Source organism: Crotalus tigris, unplaced genomic scaffold (assembly GCF_016545835.1).
Source record: "Crotalus tigris isolate CLP2741 ecotype Arizona unplaced genomic scaffold, ASM1654583v1 scf7180000022970.308977840:1548163, whole genome shotgun sequence".
Lineage (NCBI taxonomy): Eukaryota > Metazoa > Chordata > Lepidosauria > Squamata > Viperidae > Crotalus > Crotalus tigris.
The window spans coordinates 1,536,356-1,555,033 of NW_024099557.1; the positions used below are offsets into that span (position 1 = coordinate 1,536,356).

The 18,678-nt window shown below is 47.2% G+C and overlaps 1 protein-coding gene across 1 annotated transcript in view; it reads left to right on the forward strand.

Annotated features, from left to right (window-relative positions):
• Positions 1–16,996, forward strand: part of BSG (basigin (Ok blood group)) — a 50,494-nt gene extending 33,498 nt beyond the window's left edge. Inside the window, exons 4-9 of the mRNA XM_039319249.1 lie at positions 1,432–1,520; positions 4,438–4,574; positions 8,349–8,625; positions 12,491–12,515; positions 13,939–14,008; positions 15,860–16,996. Of these exons, the coding sequence (XP_039175183.1) occupies positions 1,432–1,520; positions 4,438–4,574; positions 8,349–8,625; positions 12,491–12,515; positions 13,939–13,996 (586 nt within the window). The 3' untranslated portion in view covers positions 13,997–14,008; positions 15,860–16,996. The remainder of the gene's footprint in view (positions 1–1,431; positions 1,521–4,437; positions 4,575–8,348; positions 8,626–12,490; positions 12,516–13,938; positions 14,009–15,859) is intronic.
• Positions 16,997–18,678: the final 1,682 nt, after the last annotated feature.

The window sequence follows — 18,678 nt, forward strand, 5'->3', positions numbered from 1 at the left end:
TTCTGCTAGCCACTTAACAGCCAGAAGGGTAGCTGTATAATACATATAGTCTTCAATGTATGGCCACAAGTGAGACCAGAATTTCTGTTGTTCAGCAGAGCAGCTGTTGAATGAGTCATGCCCAAATGTAAGACCTTTTTTTTTTGCCACGGTTCAGCGAGTCACAGCCGTCATTGAGTGAGTCATGCAGTCTTCAAGCAAAGGGAAGGCAGGCTGGGGAGGTCGTAAATGGGGAGCATATGACCCTAGGAGGCTATAAATGTAAATACAAGCCAAGCAACCAAATTTTGATGGCATGGCTTGCATTGGTCATAAGCACAAGGACTGGTTGCACATTTTTCAGTACTTTGGACCAATGGATGGCTGTGAGTTGACTACTTGTGTTAATTTCTGATCAGGCTTAATTAAAACAAAGAGAAATCCCTTGGAAAACGTGGTATTCCACCAGACGGGCAATTAATAGAAATTTGCCAATCTGATTATCTTTGTGCCAGTGCCCTGTGCATTAAACAAGACACACCATCCTAGAAGGAGTGATTGATTTGCTATTTGCCTTCTTCAGCTTCATCTATATGTGGAAGATTCTTGGACAATCACGATTGTTCTGTTCATTCTGTTGTTTGATTGTGATGGCTTCCTGGAACTTTTCCTCTCAAGATTCCAGGCTTGTCCCAGAAAATTATAATTAGGTGTTTTAATCAGCAGAGTTTAGGTATGTGTCCTAAATCTAATCCAGCTTTTCCTAGTATTTTGTTTTCTCCTGGATGATGCTGGAATGTAGCTCATCTGTCAGAGCGTGCACAGTCTTATTATGCGAGATAACCCAGGAGTAAACACAGTAAACAGTGGTTTATATTAAATGGTGGTTTATCTTACACTATCTACAATATCATACACCAGGAACAATATACACACACGTTGTAATACAGCAGGATCCAACAAACCACAATTACAGCAGGAAACAGAAGAGAGAGAACACAGCACCAGAGCCTTCCTTTGATATAATGGCTCTTAAAGGGACACAGACTCAGCTGGCTCTTAAAGGGAATAGACCCTGCTGAACCATTCCCATTACATCACACATCTCACGTTACATCAGCTGGTTAGCTTTTAAAGCAGCGGTTCTCAACCTATGGGTCGCGACCCCATTTGGGGTCGAACGACCATTTTACGGGGGTCGCCAAACAACGCGATCCGCATGGGGGCGGTGCCGCGCATGCGTGTGACAGGGGTCGCTGTCACACAAAGGTTGAGAACCGCTGTTTTAAAGCATTACCTTGGTATCCTCTTACTCCATGACCCTTGCGTTTGCTGAGTGAAGTGGTAGTTGACAATATCCATTCCCAATTCTCCTGCTCTAATGGTTTTGTGTGTTCTACTTGTTACCTCCTGGTGTATGTGTGAGCTTGTGTGTGTGTGTTTGAATCCTAGGATCCCCAAAGTGGATCACGAAACCTCAGGAGAGTACCACTGCGTCTTTAACACCACACCCATCTCAAGAGCAACAGTGTATGTGAAAGGTAACTTCAACCTGTGGACGCTTCAGTCCTCTGCTTTTTTCCCCTGTTCATTTACATAGAGGAGAAGGGCTTCCTGTTGTCAAATCCATGAGGAACGAGCCACTGCTCCTTGGTTCCCCTAACTTCCTCTCTAGTCTGAGAAAGAAAGGAGCCCTGGTGGTGCAGTGGTTAAAAAGCAGTATTGCAGGCTAACTCACTGCCCACTGCCAGCAGTTCGATCCTGACCGGCTCAAGGTTGAATCAGCCTTCCATCCTTCTGGAGGTCAGTAAAATGAGGATCCAGACTGTTGTGGGCAATATGTAGACAGCTTAGAGAGGGCTGTAAAGCAGAGCTCCCCAGCCTTTCCGGGGTTGGTGTCCCAGAGGGAAAGGGAGGAGCAGGGAAATGTGCACGTGCATGCACACATGCGCAAACAGGTATGCGTGCGGCAGTGGTGCTAACACCCATGCGCATGTGCAAGCGGTCCGTGCAGACCCACAGCAGCACTGGTGGTGGCACCGGCACCTGTGCACATGTAAACAGGCCGCTAGCTCCCATGCACGTGCACAAATTTATTTATTTATTTATTTAATGAGACTTATATACCGCTTTAAATGCAAGCACTCTCTAAGCGGTGTACACCAGTAAGCAATGTATATATATATATATATATATATATTATATATATATAATATATATATATATATATATATATATATTTATATTTACATTGCCCCCAACAATCTGGGTCCTCATTTTACCTACCCCGGAAGGATGGAAGGCTGAATCAACCTTGAGCCGGTGAGATTTGAACCGCTGACCTACTGAACACAGTTAGCTAAAGTGGCCTGCAGTACTGCACTCTAACTGCTGTGCCACCTCGGCAAATGGGCCACCAGCACTCATGCATGTGCACAAATGGGCTGCTAGTGCCCGCACACATGTGCAAACAGGGCCTCTAGGTCTCACACGGTGGGGCTAGCACAAGTGGGGGCTTCACATAAATGTGCGTGCACTCGCTAGCCATTCCTATAGCCCAGTGGCCAATAGGTGGCCAGGGACCACAGGCTGGAGACCCCTGTTGTAAAGTACCGTGAAGCAGTTTATAAGTGCTGGTGCTGCCCATTTTTCATCACCTGGAGGGGACCACAAAAGTACCCAAATATTTGTCTCTAGGAAATCGGAGCATTTCCAGGTATAGCAAGCAAACTTTTGTGGAAGTCTGTTTCTGTTGATGTAAACTGGCCAGGTATCCTCTAGGTCAGTGATGGAGAACCTTTTAGAGACCAAGTGCCCAAACTGCAACCCAAAACCCACTTATTTATCACAAAGTGCCAGGGCTGCATCAGCACTGTGGTGCCCTCGGGGGGGGGGCGTGCCCCACTGGGAGGGCGTAGCTGCAGTGGTCATGGCAGACTGGATGAGCATGGCTGAGGCCAGGGCAGCGGGGGCCAGTCCCTCGCCATCTCCGGGGCATCCTCGGGGGATCAACGCCACTTGCTCTCTCACTTCCTGCCCTGTCGCTTCCAAACGCCACATGCTCGCTACTCTGGCAAACTCTACTGGGGCAACGGCGCGCATGCCCACAGAGAGGGCTCTGAGTGCCGCCTCTGGCACGCGTGCCATAGGTTCGCCACCACCGTCATGCTTTCCCAACCTTGGCAAGTTTAAGACACATGGACTTCAACTCCCAGAATTCCCCAGCCAGCCATGGGAGCTGGGAGTTGAAGTCCAGGCATCTTAAAGTCGCCACAGTTCAGAAACCCTGCTGTAGGTAAATCGGATTGCAGTTTCCATACTGGAATTGTGGGGTTCGTAACTGGATACATCCCGAGGAGGCTAAATTGGGGGAAGCTGTTATGATAATGAGCTAGTTAGGATGCAGTTTGCAGGTAGACTCCGCTGACTGCCAGGTGAAGGAGTTTCTGTTGTCCAATCCATGGGGAACGAGCCACGGCTCGTCGGTTCCCCTAGCTTCCACTATAGTCTGGGAAAGAAAGGAGCCCCGGTGGTGCAGTGATGAAAAGGCAATATTGCAGGCTAACTCACTGCCCACTGCCAGCAGTTCGATTCTGACCGGCTCGAGGTTGACTCAGCTTCCCATCCTTCTGAAGTCAGTAAAACGAGGACCCAGATTGTTGTGGGCAATACGCTAACTCAGTAGACTGCTTAGAGAGAGGGCAGTAAAGCACTCGGAAGCGGTATATAAGTCTTAAGTGCTCTTGCTATTGCTAAATGAACTCCTATGTCAGTGGTGGTGAACCTATGGCACGGGTGCCAGAGGCGGCACTCAGAGCCCTCTCTGTGGGGCACGCGCACTGTCGTCCCAGTCCTAGGCCTTCAGCTGGGTTTTATAAAACCTTTTCGCTTTAGGCCTCTGCCGCCGTGTGCAAAAAAAAAAAAAGGTTCAGTCAGTCAATTTCAACTTCTCGCAGGGGAAAAAAAAGATCTCGCAAAGTTGGAATTGATTGATTGAACTTTTTAGTCCCAGCCAGTCTGCCGTTACTACTGCAGCCACGCCCACCCAATGGGCCGCACCCACCCGGCACTGGACGATGCATAAGTGGGTTTTGGGTTGCAGTTTGGGCACTCAGTCTCTAAAAGGTTCGCCATCACTGCCCAGCCTTGTGCATGTCTGTCCCCAAGAACTAAATCCCAGACCAGGGGTAGGCAACCTTGGCTCGTGGACTTTTATGACTCGTGGACTTCAGCTCCCAGTGGCTCAGGAATTCTGGGAGTTGAAATCCGCGAGTCATAAAAGAGCCAAGGTTGCCTACCCCTGTCCCTTGCCAAGAAAGGAGCCAAATGTTTGTCACCTGCTGCCAAGGCCTGTTCACGATGGATGAGTTTATAGGCCCAGAGTGTTTGCTTAATCAGCCTCTCCTCCGGCTCGTGGAGCTGATTGCCTCTGTTGGCTTTTCTGATATCCTTCTGCAGTTGCCCCCCACGTGACGGCTTACAAGAAGATGGAACACGGCACGGAAGGGGACATAGCAACGCTGACTTGCAAATGCAATTCTTACCCTCCTGTCATCCAGTGGACCTGGTACAAGCTGGTAGACAAGGTGCCTCAGGTTAGTGCCTTTCCCTGCCATGGATTCGGGATTCTTCCGGCTCGTTCGGAATAGGTGGCCTTGCTGCTTATGGAGAAGCCACGTTAGGAATCCACCGGTGGCCTTTTCGGGTCTTGCTTCAGAGAGGGCAGATTAGTAGTAGTAGTAATAATAGTAGTAGTAGTAGTAGTAGTAGTAGTAGTAGTAGGAAGGGACCTTGGAGGTCATCTAGTCCAACCCCCTGCTCAGGCAGGAAACCCTATACCATTTCGGGTTGAAGAGAGAGATCAACATGCATACCTGTAAAAAGAAAAACCCACTTGGAAATCAAATAGTCCTCGACTTGCAACCATTCATTTAGTGACTGTTCGAAGTTACAGTGGAACTGGGGCGGGGAAGCGATCCGTGATGGTTTTTCGCACTTGGCACCGTTGCAGCGTCCCCCTGGTCATTTATGTGGTCAAAATTAGGGTGTGTGTTTATGAGAGTTGCCCTGTCCCACGGTCACATGACCACCATTTATAATCTTGCCAGATGCACTTAATGTCCCCATGATTCGCTTAACTGCAGCGATTCACTGGTGGCAAAGAAAGGTCAAAAAAGGGACAAAATTCAGTTAACAATTGCCTTGCTTTGCAGTGGAAATTTTGGTCATAAGTCGAGGATTGTCTATACCAGGGGTCCTCAATGCTGGCTGAGGAATTCTGGGAGTTGAAGTCCACATGTCTTAAAGTGGCCAGGGTTGAGGACCCCTGGTCTATACAACATTGGCTGTCTTCTGCTGATGACTAGAAACCTGATGCCAGTTTTTAAGTAGCATTAATCTGAGCTTAAGGGCTGGAGAGTACTTCAGTATAAAAAGACCAAACACTTTCTTTTTATTAAAAGGGTTTGATTGGCCACTAACAAAGTAGATTCCTTTTTCCAATTATACAACAATTATCCCCATTGGTGGCTGGAGTGCATAGAATTGTAGAGCACATGAGAAAAGGTTAAATATTTTAATATTTTACTTGTATACCACCCAAATGGGTGGTTTCTCATTTTAATAAATAAAATAAAATAAATTGTGTGTCATATTCCAGCAAGGACTAGAAGAAAACCTAGTCTAAAAGAGGAGGTGCAGTCAGTGCTACAAATTTATTTTTATTTATCAAATCTATACGCTATCCATCTCATCTGAGCGACTGGGAGGTTTATAGATAAAATCTATACAGCCATTTACAAAGAGACATACAATAGTGGCCAAAATTGTGGAAACTTTTTGGGAAAAGTGTATTTTTGAGGTTTAATGGCTAATAACACCACTTTTTTTGGAGTAGTACCATAAAATTATATATCAATGGAAAGATAATTTAATCAAGAATGCAATGCAACAAAGTTTGTTCAATTATCTGTACTGTGTGCTATGAAAAGTTATAGCCAAATAACCAGAAAAAGGAAGCACAACTTGCTTAGGTTGATATCAGGTAGCTTTACTTCATCTGATTGTAGCCAATGAGCAGGAGTGTTTAGAGAGTCAATTGGGTGTCATCTTGTTTTGGCCATGAGCCAATCAAATCACGGTAGGATTCAATTTATTGATGTCATGTATTGAAGCCGAGAGGAGGACATTTGTCAGTGTGTTATGAAATCACAATCTAGTTGGTTGGATTTTTTTGTGTTCTTTCGTTTAGTGAGCTTCTAAAACGTAATAAAATTACAGTAATGGTGCAAAGAGTTGACCGGTTGCCCAGAAAGCGATGTAAAATAGTATTATTAAGTGAACAAGGCTACAGTTATAAAGAAATTAGAAAAAAAAATGGATGGAAACTTAACCAAAGGTGGCATTTCTACTGTACCTTTTTCCCAAAAGGTTTCCACAATTTTGGCCACTACTGTAGTTAGAGAGCATTTAAAAATAAAAAAAGGTGGTGGGGAGGCACCCTCAGGTCACGAACCACCCCCATGGTTGCATGCTGCTTTTGGACCCCTGTGCCAGTTGGTGCCCTACCAGAAGGGTGAGGGCAAGATATATTTATCAAATTTATATGCTACCCATCTCTCCAGAGGTGAGACACTAACGAGGTGGTGATCTGATTAGAAAAAAGGAAACTTCCTCAATCAGATTTTCAGCTTTGGTGCCCAGTTTGCATTGGACATTGTGTGGAAGCTGATGCTGTAGGCTCTTCCTTCTGAAACTATTAAGTCGTTTTCAAGAGCGTGTGTAGTCCTCGACTTACACCAGTTCATTTAGTGACCGTTCAAAGTTACAACAACACTGAAAAAAGTGACTTGCTGCGAATTGCTAAGGAGGGGCCCGCCTTGGCCTCTTCCTCCTCCTCACCAGGTGTTCCAAGCTCCGCCTTCTGGGAAAGAGCCCCTCCCTCCTGTGACTCTGGACTATACAAGCAGTCCTCAACTTAACAACAGTTTATTTAGTGACTGTTCAAAGTTATAACAGCACTGAAAAATGTGACTTACAACTGTTTTTCACACAACCATTGCAGCATCCCCAAGGTCACGTGATCAAAATTCAGATGATGATGATGATGATGATGATGATGATGATGATGATGATGATGATGATAGAACTGGAGAAGATAACAAAATACAAAGACCTACAAATAGAAATAGAAAGACTGTGGCAAAAGCAAACAAGGGTAGTACCAATAGTAATAGGCTCCTTGGGTGCAATCCCAAAACAACTGGAGCACCACTTGAACACCATTGGCATTGACAAATTCGCTATTAGTCAATTGCAAAAGGCGGCCTTACTAGGAACTGCTTCCATCCTGTGACGATACCTGTAATACCATCAAACATCCACATCTGCCTATCCCAGGTCCTGGGTAAGGACTCGATAGGTAGACAAAATGCCAAATCCAGTCTGAACATCTGGCTGACTGTGCGATGATCCATAATAATAATAATAATAATAGAGTTGAAAGGGACCTTGGGGGTCATCTAGTCCAACCCCCTGCTCAGGCAGGAAACCTATTGTCAATGCTGCAAATACTGTATATTCTTGCTTTGACAATATGCAAAACTGTCTGGCATTTATTGGGTTAATATTTAGCATAGACTGAGCGGGGAAAAAGCCCGGAAAGAGGAAGTAAACGTTTGACCTTCTCACTAATTGGATAATGTGACCTGTGACTGCATGAGAAGGGAGGGGTTGAGCAAGAAAAGCTTGATGCCAGCGACAGGAAGTTCAGATTCTGGCATAACCAGTCCAACATGGTGACCAGCAAAAATTGTAGCTCTGCAAATAAAGACTTTTGGAAACATGCCTGAAAGTTCTTTGAAGTGCTTCATTAGTCGGAACCTGTGACACCTATACCATTTCAGACCAGTCTCTTCTTAAAAACCTCCAGTGTTGGAGCATTCACCGCTTCTGGAGGCAGGTTGTTCCACTGGTTAATTGTTCTCACTGTCAGGAAGTTTCTCCTTAGTTCCAGGTTGCTTCTCTCCTTGGTTAGTTTCCATTTGTTGCTTGGCAACTGGTTCATATTTATGACGGTCACAGTGTCCCTGGACTCACGCGATCCCCTTTTGCGACCTTCCGACAAGCCAAGTCAATGGGGGAAGCCAGATGCACTTAACAACCACGTTAACAAATTGAACAACCACCGTGACTCATTTAACAACGGTGGCAAGAAACGTTGTAAAATGGGGCAAAGCTCACTTGACCGCTGTCTTGCTTTGCAGCGGAAATTTGGGGCTGGGTTGTGGTCGTAAGCCGAGGACTTACCTGTGGCTTCTTTCTTAAGGGTCTGCCTCTGTAGCTAGTAACCACCCCTCTTCCTCCTCCAGTCTGTCCTTAACGGCACCGAGGAAAGGTTCTACATCATGTCCAACAGCACCAGGACAGACCTTCAGATCATTTCTTTGGACCTGGAGAAGGACCCTGGGACTTACGTCTGCAACGGCACCAACGAAATGGGCGAAGGGAGCGCTGAGGTGAACTTGAGGGTGCGGAGCCGGCTGGCTGCTTTGTGGCCCTTCTTGGGGATTGTGGCAGAAGTGCTGGTCCTGGTCACAATAATCTTCATCTATGAGAAGAGGAGAAAGCCCAATGAGGTTCCTGAGGGTAAGGTGCTGGAATGAGCAAGGGCAGGGGTAGGGGTAGGCAACCTTGGCTCTTTTATGACTCGTGGACTTCAACTCCCAGAATTCCTGAGCCGGCATGGCTCAGCTTGGAAACCTCTTCCTTTCCCCTCAGCGTGGCTGGCTCAGGAATTCTGGGAGTTGAAGTCCACGAGTCATAAAAGAGCCAAGGTTGCCCACCCCTGGGCAAGGGGATGTTGATGATGATGGTGATGATAATAATAATAATGATGATGATGATGATGTCATGGTTCCGATAGATGAGGCCAGTTAAAGAATTCTTCCTCAAAGAACATTTTTATTTGGCTACACAATATCTGCACGTACCAAGGTGAACCCAAGACTAAATTCCTCTCCCCCTGGTTACAAAGTTGCAATTCCCACCTCAATTAGATGTCATAAATCACATTCACCAGTTGTTATGAAAGGCTGGGCACTCCTCCCAGGCCTCCAGCCCGCCAAAATGTAATCAGTAATGACCTTGGTTCCCATACCTAAGAATTGTTATGGCTAGCTTCAAACGACACTTCCTCCTTATACCCTTTTCTTACCAAAAACTAATATTCTAGTTCAGACATGTCAAACACAAGGCCCGGGGGCCGATGTGGCCTGCGAAGTGGTTTCATGTGGCCTGCGAAGCCATCCTGGAAACAGTGAGGGAACGGCCCCCGCTGCCTTGTCCCTGGCCCTGGCCCAGGCTGGCCGGGAGCCAATGTACAATTTTGTGGTGGCCATCTATGCTGAAATGCATTCACTCTTAGCTCCACAAGGCCGTCTGGAAACAGTGAGGAACCAGACCCTGCTGTTTCAGCTCCACCCCCTGGGTGCATGCTGGGGAGGTGTCACCCTTTGTGAGGAATGAAGAAATGGACCATGTCTTGGCACTTGCCCTGGTCCCACCCCCTTCTGCCAGAGACCCTCAGATCTGTCCCACTCCTGCCCAGGCCCCCACAGGCCCCCTTGACGCCAATGATTGAGAGCTGGCCATGCCCACCCAGCAGGCCACACCCACTCCATCGATGCCCACCCAGTAGGCCGCACCTGACCTGGCCCCCCAAAGGCAACCGCAATGGTGATGCAGCCCTCAAAGAAATTGAGTTTGACACCCCTGTTCTAGTTACACATCTGCTCTATCATAATAATACTTTAATTTCTAAAAAAATTGTCTATTTTCCATCATGGACCAGTTTCTGGCATGACTGTGCAGGTCCACAGACCAGGGATTGGGGACCCCTGCCTTAAGAGGCTCCTGCAGGTTCGACCCATCACCAGGCTGGCTTTGCGACTATGCTAAGCTTGGGTTAGATTCCACACCTTTAGTCTGAGAAAGAAATTAATCTCACTCGGATCATCGCAACTTCAGAGGTCTTAGGCACTGTGGAAACATTGCTAACTGAGACTTTATCTGCCCCCTCCCCTCCCTTGTTCCTTGTCTCCTATGGGGACAAAAAACAACAACTCTGCTGCATAAATCAATTGGCAGGAATGTTTTATGTCCCTGGAGAAGTCTCTTAGCCAATGTCGGCCTTCTCATTTCACTGCTGTCAGCATCTAACATTTTAATCTATTTCTTCTGTTAGGGAGTGTTCTGGTCATTGTTTTTCCCTCCACACGTTTGCATTATTTAAAATATTTTACTTTAAACACCCGAGATGCCGACATGCTTCTATCTAAATCGGAAATTCAGCATTTCTTCCTGTGCCGCCCCCTACTTTAAAAAAAAAAATGCTTTCTTTGCTGTGGAGATGTAAATCCTTGTTCTTGATATGTTTCTTGGTAAACAGCAAGACATTCCTGGCTTTCTCCACCCTGATAGATTTCGTTAAAATCCTGCTTCGTTTGTATGCGCTCTTTGCAGCGAAGCTTTGAATTGAGGAAAGGGAAAGGGACGAGAGCGATTGTGGGCGCGCCAAGGTACGCCCACGTGTCACCTATCCTCCGCGAGCTGCACTGGCTTCCTGTGGGTCTCCGGATGCAATTCAAGGTGTTGGTTATCATCTTTAAAGCCCTTCATGGCATAGGGCCAGGTTACTTACAGGACCGCATACTGCCGCACAGTTCCCAGAGACCGGTGAGGTCCCATAGATTGGGCCTCCTTCAGGTCCCGTCGGCCAGACAATGTCGGCTGGCGGGCCCTCGGGGAAGGGCCTTTTCTGTGGTGGCTCCGACCTGGTGGAATCAACTTCCCCCCGAGGTTCGAACTACTCCCACCCTGACGGCCTTTAAGAAAGGCGTTAAAACTCTCCTGTTCCGGCAGGCCTGGGGCTGATGTCCCCGGGGGGGGGCAGGATATGATCGGACTCGCGGTATGACTGTATTATTTTATTGTTTTATGATTGTTTTAACTCTGTACGCCGCCCTGAGTCCTTTGGGATTGGGCGGCATATAAATAAAATTAAATACAAAATACAAATACAAAAGTCTTTAGAGCAGGGGTGGGGAACTTTATGACTTGTGGACTTCAATTCCCAGATTTCCTGAGCGAGCAGGAATGGCTGGCTCAGGAATTCTGGGAGTTGAAGTCCACAAGTCATAAAGGGGCCATAGTTCCCTACTTCTGTCTTACAGCAGGGGTCCCCAACCCCCGGGCTGCAGCCCTTTCGAACCGGGCTACACAAGTGGGTGAGCACGTGTGCGCCTACCACTCACAACTATCCTCTTTTCCCCCACCACCCCTACAGTAGGTTGGGCTGCCAAGCCAGAAAGATTGAAGACTGCTATCTTAGAGGATAAGAAGGTTTCTTGATTGGCTGAAACAATGTTGCTCAACCTTGGGTACTTAAAGCTGTCTGGACTTCATCTCCCAGAATTCCCCAAGCAGCATGGTGGCTGGGGAATTCTGGAAGTTGAAGTCCGGACAGCTTAAATTGCCTAAGACAGGGGTCTTCAAACTTTTATGACTTGTGGACTTCAATTCCCAGAATTCTTCAGCCAGGCACGCTGGCTGAGGAATTCTGGGAGTTGAAGTCCACAGGTCATAAAGGGGCCCAGTTGCCCACTCCTGTTCTAGAGCAGGGATCTTCAAACCTGGCTCCTTTATGACTTGTGGACTTCAACTCCCAGAATTCTTCAGCCAGGCACGCATGCCCTGACTGAGGAATTCTGGGAGTTGAAGTCCACAAGTCATGAAAGGCCAAGTTTGAAGACCCTGGCCTAAGTAAGTGCCTACGGTTGAGCCACACTGGCTTAAAAGCTTGTAAATACGGCCTACTTGCTGGCATTAACTTTGGATTCGATTCTTTCTTGCTGCTGCATGTTAACCCTTTGTGGTAAGTGGAAGACCAAACCAAAGCCACCCTTGCCTGGTTGTCTTGTCCTCTGCATATGATCTTCCCGTAGTACTAGTTGTCTAGTGGTGAAGACACCTGGCTAGAAACTGGGAGACCCTGAGTTCTAGTCCCACCTTAGCACAAAAACCAGCTGGGTGATTCTGGGCCAATCACCAGGGACTGAGTTCTAATCCCACTTTAGGTAGGAAAGTCAGCTGGGAGGCTTTGGGCCAATCCCTCTCTCTCAGTCCAAGCCACCTCACAGGGTCGTTGTGGGGAAAATAGAATGTATAAATATAATAAAGTTGGGGTGTAAATAAATAAATGTAGACATATAGGGGGGTAGCATTAAAAACCAAGTATCTTTTGACAAACAGATAATAGATGAGATGATGATAGAATGAATTGGGGATGAAGGAGGCTTAGCGCCCTATCTGAGGAAAATGGGGTGGGTGGGAAATCTAAAGAAATAAATAGGTAATAGAAATAGAAATATAAACAAACAAATACATAAATAAATGTGACAAAGTATGATTTGCCTATTCACCAAATCCTTCTTCCTTCTTCCTTTGCTCAAAGATGACGATGGAGGCTCTGCTCCCCTGTAAGTATAAAGAACCTTCCCCCCACCCCCCACTCCTGATAAAGCACCTCCTGAGGCCGCTTGTGGGTGGGAAATTAGACAACCAGAATATGGGACTGCCTGCTGTCTCTGATCAGATGGGTCTGTGAGAAGGAGAGAGCAGATGTGCCCAACTGTAATTAACTTGAGCAGGCATGAAGACTCTTCAGGAGGCTGCCTGCTGCCTGACAGAAACAGAGTTAAGCCAGATGCTGCTTATTGAGGCTGGCAGATCATGAAAGAGGAGCTGCAGGAAACCGGATGGGAGGGAAGAAGAGCCCACGGGGCCTAAAGCGAGGGTGGTTGGGTTAGTGCAGGGGTAGGCAACCTTGGCTCTTTTATGACTCGTGGACTTCAACTCCCAGAATTCCTGAGCCAGCATGGCTCAGCTTGGAAACCTCTCCCTTTCCCCTCAGCGTGGCTGGCTCAGGAATTCTGGCAGTTGAAGTCCACGAGTCATAAAAGAGCCAAGGTTGCCTACCCTGGGTTAGTGGGTCCTTTAAAGGCTGGGAAACACAAGGGCTTGGTGGCTGTGCCAGAGCAGATGCCTTAGCCCAGGGGTCTTCCAATTCCTCAGGCCACGTGCCTGGCTAGGAATTCTGGGAGTTGAAGTCCACGAGTCATAAAAGGGCCGAGTTGGAAGGACCCCTGCCTTAGCCAGTGTTTGTCAATCATGGCAACTTGAAGATGTGTAGATGATTTAGTAATGATTTAGAAGCTAACCAGCTTGTATAATGTGAGGTGAATGAGGCAACGTTAGGAATGACTCAGCAGGCGTCTGTATCCCTTTAAGAGCTTGAGTATAAAAGGGAAGGCCTTGCTGGAGTCTCTGTCTGTTTCCTGCTGTAATTGCTGTGTATTGGAGTTGCTGTATCACCACGTGTAGGTATCTTGTTTCTAGTGTATATTTGTAGATAGTGTAATATAAACCACTATTTAATACAGACCAGTATTTACTGTATTTACTCCTGGGTTACCTCAGTGCAATAAGACACTGCATGCTCTGACAGTAGACTTCCAACTCCCAGAATCCCTTAGCCAGTCACGCTGGCTGGGGAATTCTGGGAATTGAAGTCCACACTTCTTCAAACTGCCAAGGTTGATTAAAATGGTCTGTCTTGAAATCTCAGCGCAGTGCACAGCTGGCTGGCAAATTCTGGCAGCCGAAGTCCACACGTCTTCAAGTTGTCACAGCTGAGAGCTTTGAGGAATAAGGGGCTGCCTGCTGTCGCCGATCAGATGGACCTGTGAGAGGGAGAGCTTTCTGATTGGGGAGTTTGTGTCCGTCAAGTATCATCCTAGATAGGCCCTAGACTCCGCCTACTTGCTAGTCTAGATGGGGAGTTTTGACACGGATCTTCCTTAAGGTTCTGGAACCTGACCGACTTTTCCTTTCACCTCCCAGCAAAGGCAACACTGCAAACAACATGGACAAGAACGTGCGTCAGAGGAATGCAAATTAAGCCCACAGCAAGGTAGGATTTCTGGGAGGGCTGAGCAAGGCAGGGGGGAGGCCCAAATATGCCTGTGTTTCACCTGTCGTCCAAAGATGGGGGGAAAAAATCCGTTCTTGAAATTCTGGATTTGCTTTAGAAACGTGACAGGAACAGAGAAGGGAGTCGGCCTCTTCTCGGTCAGGGAATGTCGTCGTCGTGAATGATAATGACACTGGAATTAATCAGTGTGGAATAACTTGCCCCAGAAGTTGTGAGTTCTCCCATTGAATGGTGATGGGTGGCCATTTATCCTGAATGGGTATAAGGCAAGGGTCTTCAATCCTGGCCCTTTTATGACTTGTGGACTTCAACTCCCAGAATTCCTCAGCTGAGGAATTCTGGGAGTTGAAGTCCACAAGTCATAAAAGGGCCAAGTTTGAAGACCCCTGGTATATAAGGTCTCCTTCTTGAACAGGGGTGTGTGTGGAGTAGAAGACCTCTTAAAGTCCCTTCCAACCCTGTTACTCTATGTACTAATATCCCTAAAAGTGCTTGGACTACAACTCCCATTATTTGCACGAGAGGGATGAATGTTGCAATCCAACCCATCTGTAGGGGAGGGTACCAAGTTGAGAAAGCATGGAGCATCTGACAGGACCACGTAAGCCCAATGTGGACTCATTTGCATATTACATCTACTCAGCCAGGTAATGCTCACTAGGTGTTATTGCTCCATCCCATTCACCTGCTCGAATACTGGGAAGATGCAATGTATACCGATAAAAGAGAATGTTGGTAGCTCAGGTTGAACTGTGGAATTCTTGGTGCTCTCTGAGCTTGGTTGTTTCCTTCCAGATATTTCATTACCTAACTAGGTAACATCATCAGTGCTAGAAGAGAGTGGAGGGTTCGCTCTGTTTATATACGAGTGCAATGCATTGATCCCATAATCGGTGCTACCCAGAACCTGTCCATAAAAGAGAAATGTCACAGTTCAATTTTTTTTTAAATTGTTTTCTCTCAATTGACTTTCTTTAGTACATATGAGACTTGCATACTTCCCAGCTAGCTTCTTTTCATGCCTGCTTTGAGATCGTTCTTTGCTGAGGGGGGGAGGGATATTTGGATTTGCCATAATTATATTATGCCTCTGCATGTATAAACACCAGCAATACAATGTGTGAGTTGAGATCCCTCCTCCTCTCTCCTTCCCTCCCTCTCTCCTCTCTCTCTCCTCCTCTCCTTCTCCCTCTCTCTCTCTCCTCCTCTCCCTCCCTCTCTCTCTCCCCTTCCCCTCTCCTCTCTCTCTCCCCCTCTCTCCCTCCTCTCTCTCTCCCTCTCCCTCTCCTCCTCTCTCTCCTCCCTTCCCTCTCCTCCCTCTCTCTTCTCCCTCTCCTCTCTCCCTTCCTCTCTCCTCCCTCTCTCTCTCTCTCCCTTCCCCTCTCCTCTCTCTCTCCTCTCTCCCTTCTCTCCTTCTCTCTCCTTTCTTCCTCTCTCCTCCCTCTCTCTCCCTTCACTCTCTCCTCCCTCTCCTCTCCTCTGCTCTCTCTCCCTCTTTCCTCCCTTCCTCCTCCTCCCTCTCTCTCTCCCTTCCCTTCTCCCTCTCTCTCTCTCTCCCTCTCTCTCTCCTTCCTCTCTCCTCCTCTCTCTCTCCCTTCCCCTCTCCTTCTCCCTCTCTCTCTCCCCTTCCTCTCTCCTCCCTCTCTTTCTCCTCTCCCTTCCCCGCTCCTTCTCCCTCTCGTCTCCCTCTCTCCCTCGTCCTTCCTCTCCTCTCCCTCTCTCTCTCCCCTCCCTTCTCTCCTCCCCCTCTCTCTCCCTCCCTTCCCTTCTCCCTCTCTCTCTCCCTCCCTTCCCCTCTCCTCCCTCTCTTTCTCTCTCCCTCTCTCTCAGGTGACACGAGACCTAAGCAGATGGCTTAGATGTTTCCTCTGACATTTTCCTGCTGTAAAACCAAGAATATTTCCAGAACACCCTTGCATCCTTTTTTTTTTAAAAAAAAAAAAGGAAGGCAAAAAGCAGTGAGAGATCTTTTAGCCTTTTAAGTTTTCACCACACATAAAGTTTTTTCGTCTGTTCTCACCACTGAATCTTGAGAGTTGGGAAAGGAAATGGAAGAAATGGGGAAATTAACATTTCAAGAACACGTGGCCGGTTAGTTTTAAGATCCATCATCCCTCACTCAAGAATGTGCTGTTCTCTCTCTCTCTCTTTTTTTTTTAGTAGCAGGCCCTAGGGGGGGGTTATTAAATTAGTCCCATTTCACGATGCAGTAGCATGAAGCAATCCAGAGTTTTAAGTCACCCTCGGCTTTAGGAAGGGCAGTGCTTCAGGCCAGTAGAAGAGTTTGCCTCTCCTCCTCTTCCTCATTTGGTCTCCCTGGAGCAGAAACTCCCCAATCTCGCACCCCATTTTCTCCAAACCCCAGAGCAGAAGATACCGCGAAACAAGGGCTGCTGCTGCTGCTGCTTGTGTGTTGGTGTTTGGCGTCTCGAGCCTGGAAGAGACGGCCAAGCTTTGCTGCCTTTTGTCATTCCTCTCTCCAGCCACGTGAGCCTTTGGGGCTCTCTGGAGACGGGTCCAGTGCACAAACAGTGTCGGTGCCATAATTGCTCAGAGGACAAGGACAGTGACTTTTCTCCTGCCTCCCCTCCCCACCCACCCCCCCAACCTCGGTGTCCTCAGAGTGTCCAGCCAGAAGGGGGGCAAGAATCTGAAGCTCATATATATATGTGTGTGTTTGTGTATCTAGGGTAGTCTTTCCAGCTTATCTGGTGGTGTCTCCTTTTACTCCAGTGACATTTTAGACAGCAATTAATTACAAAGGCCAGAAAGCAAACCGGAATATAACTCTCATGCAGCGCCTTCCTCTTGTCCCAACACCCGTTTGGCCTCTGCCGAGGGAGAGAATGTCCTTACAAGCTCATCAGGCTGCCCTTAGTTTTGGTGACTGTTGGAATAGGTCATTGTTTTAAATAAGCCAGCTTTCTCTCAATAAAGCAGACTCGGTTGTTTTGGTTTCTTTCCCTATTCTCGTTTCTCGTTTTTTGACTGCTGGCTGGGGAATCATTTGGGGAGTTGAAGTCCACGCCTCCTAAAGTTGGCAACGGTTGGAAAACTCTGCTTAAAAGAGTCACCTTGAAACAGGCAAGGCTGGTATGGAGGTTGACGATGAGAGGCGGAAAAAGGTGGGGTGGAGTTGCTGCTGTGTGTGATACTTGACAGTGTTGTGATTTGGACCTTGTCGCCTGCTAGTGGCTGCATTGTCACAGTGCTAGGCTGCATTAACGGAAAGAACCAAGATCATGTGAAGTGTTAATACCACTTTACAATGCCTTGGAATACTGCATCCAGTTTTGGTCACCACAATGTAAAAAAGATATTGAGACTCTAGATAGAGGGCAGAGAAGAGCAACAAAGATGATCGGAGGCTAAAACATATATAAGGAGCGGTTGCTGGAATTGGGTATGTGTAGTTTAATGAAGAGAAGGACGAGGGGGGACATGATAACCATGTTCCAGTATCTCAGGGGCTGCCCCAAAGAAGAGGGAGTCAAGCTATTCTCCAAAGCGCCTGAAGGCAGGACAAGAAGCAACGGATGGAAACTTATCCAGGAGAGAAGCAACCTAGAACTAAGGAGAAACTTCCTGACAGAACAATTAACCAGTGGAACAACCTGCCTCGAGAACTTGTGAATGCTCCGACACTGGAAGTTTTAAAGAAGAGACTGGACAGCCATTTGTCTGAAATGGTACAGGATTTTCTGACTGAGGAGGGGGTTATTTTTTATTAAGTCATGGTTCTGCTTTCTAAGAAATAGCAGACCAGAGAAAGGGCAGCCAGCCTGGCCTGGGATAAAACAAGACTGCTATCACTAGGACAGTGGTGGTGAACCTATGGCACAGGTGCCAGAGGCAGCACTCAGAGCCCTCTGGGGGCACGCGCGCTGTCGCCCCAGTCCTAGGCCTTCAGCTGGGTTTTATAAATTTTTTTCACTTTAGGCCTCCACCGCTTTGTGCAAAAAAAAAAAAGGTTCAATCAGTCAATTTCAACTTCTCGCGGGAAAAAAAAATCTTGCAAAGTTGGAATTGATTGATTGAACTTTTTAGTCCCACCCAGTCTGCCATTACCACCGCAGCCATGCCCATCCAATGGTCACACCCACCCATCACCCAACGATGCATAAGTGGGTTTTGGGTTGCGGTTTGGGCACTCGGTCTCTAAAAGGTTCGCCATCACTGCACTAGGAGATAGGCAGTATATAAATTTAATAAATTACAATATATTTTATTATTATTATTGTCTTCGCTATCTTAGGAAAAATGTCCCTGGAACAAATGCACCAGGGAATATAGCCCTCAACGTACGGCCACAATTGGAACAAGAATTTCCATTGTTATGCAAGGCAGTTGTTAAGTGAATCATGCCCATTTTACAGTCCTTTTTGCCATGTTCAGTGAGTCACTGCCGTTGTTAAATGAATCTGGCTTCCCCCATTGACTTTGCTTGTCGAAAGCTGGCTGGGAAGGTCGCAAAATCAGATGACCCCGGGATACAGGTAGACTCTACTTAACGACCATAATTGAGCTCAAAATTTCTCTTGGTAAGCAGCCTTTCTTGCCACGGTTGTTAAGTGAATCACTTCAGTTTTTAAGTTAGTAACCCGGTTGTTAAGTGAATTGGCTTCCCCCATTGACTTTGCTTGTAAGAA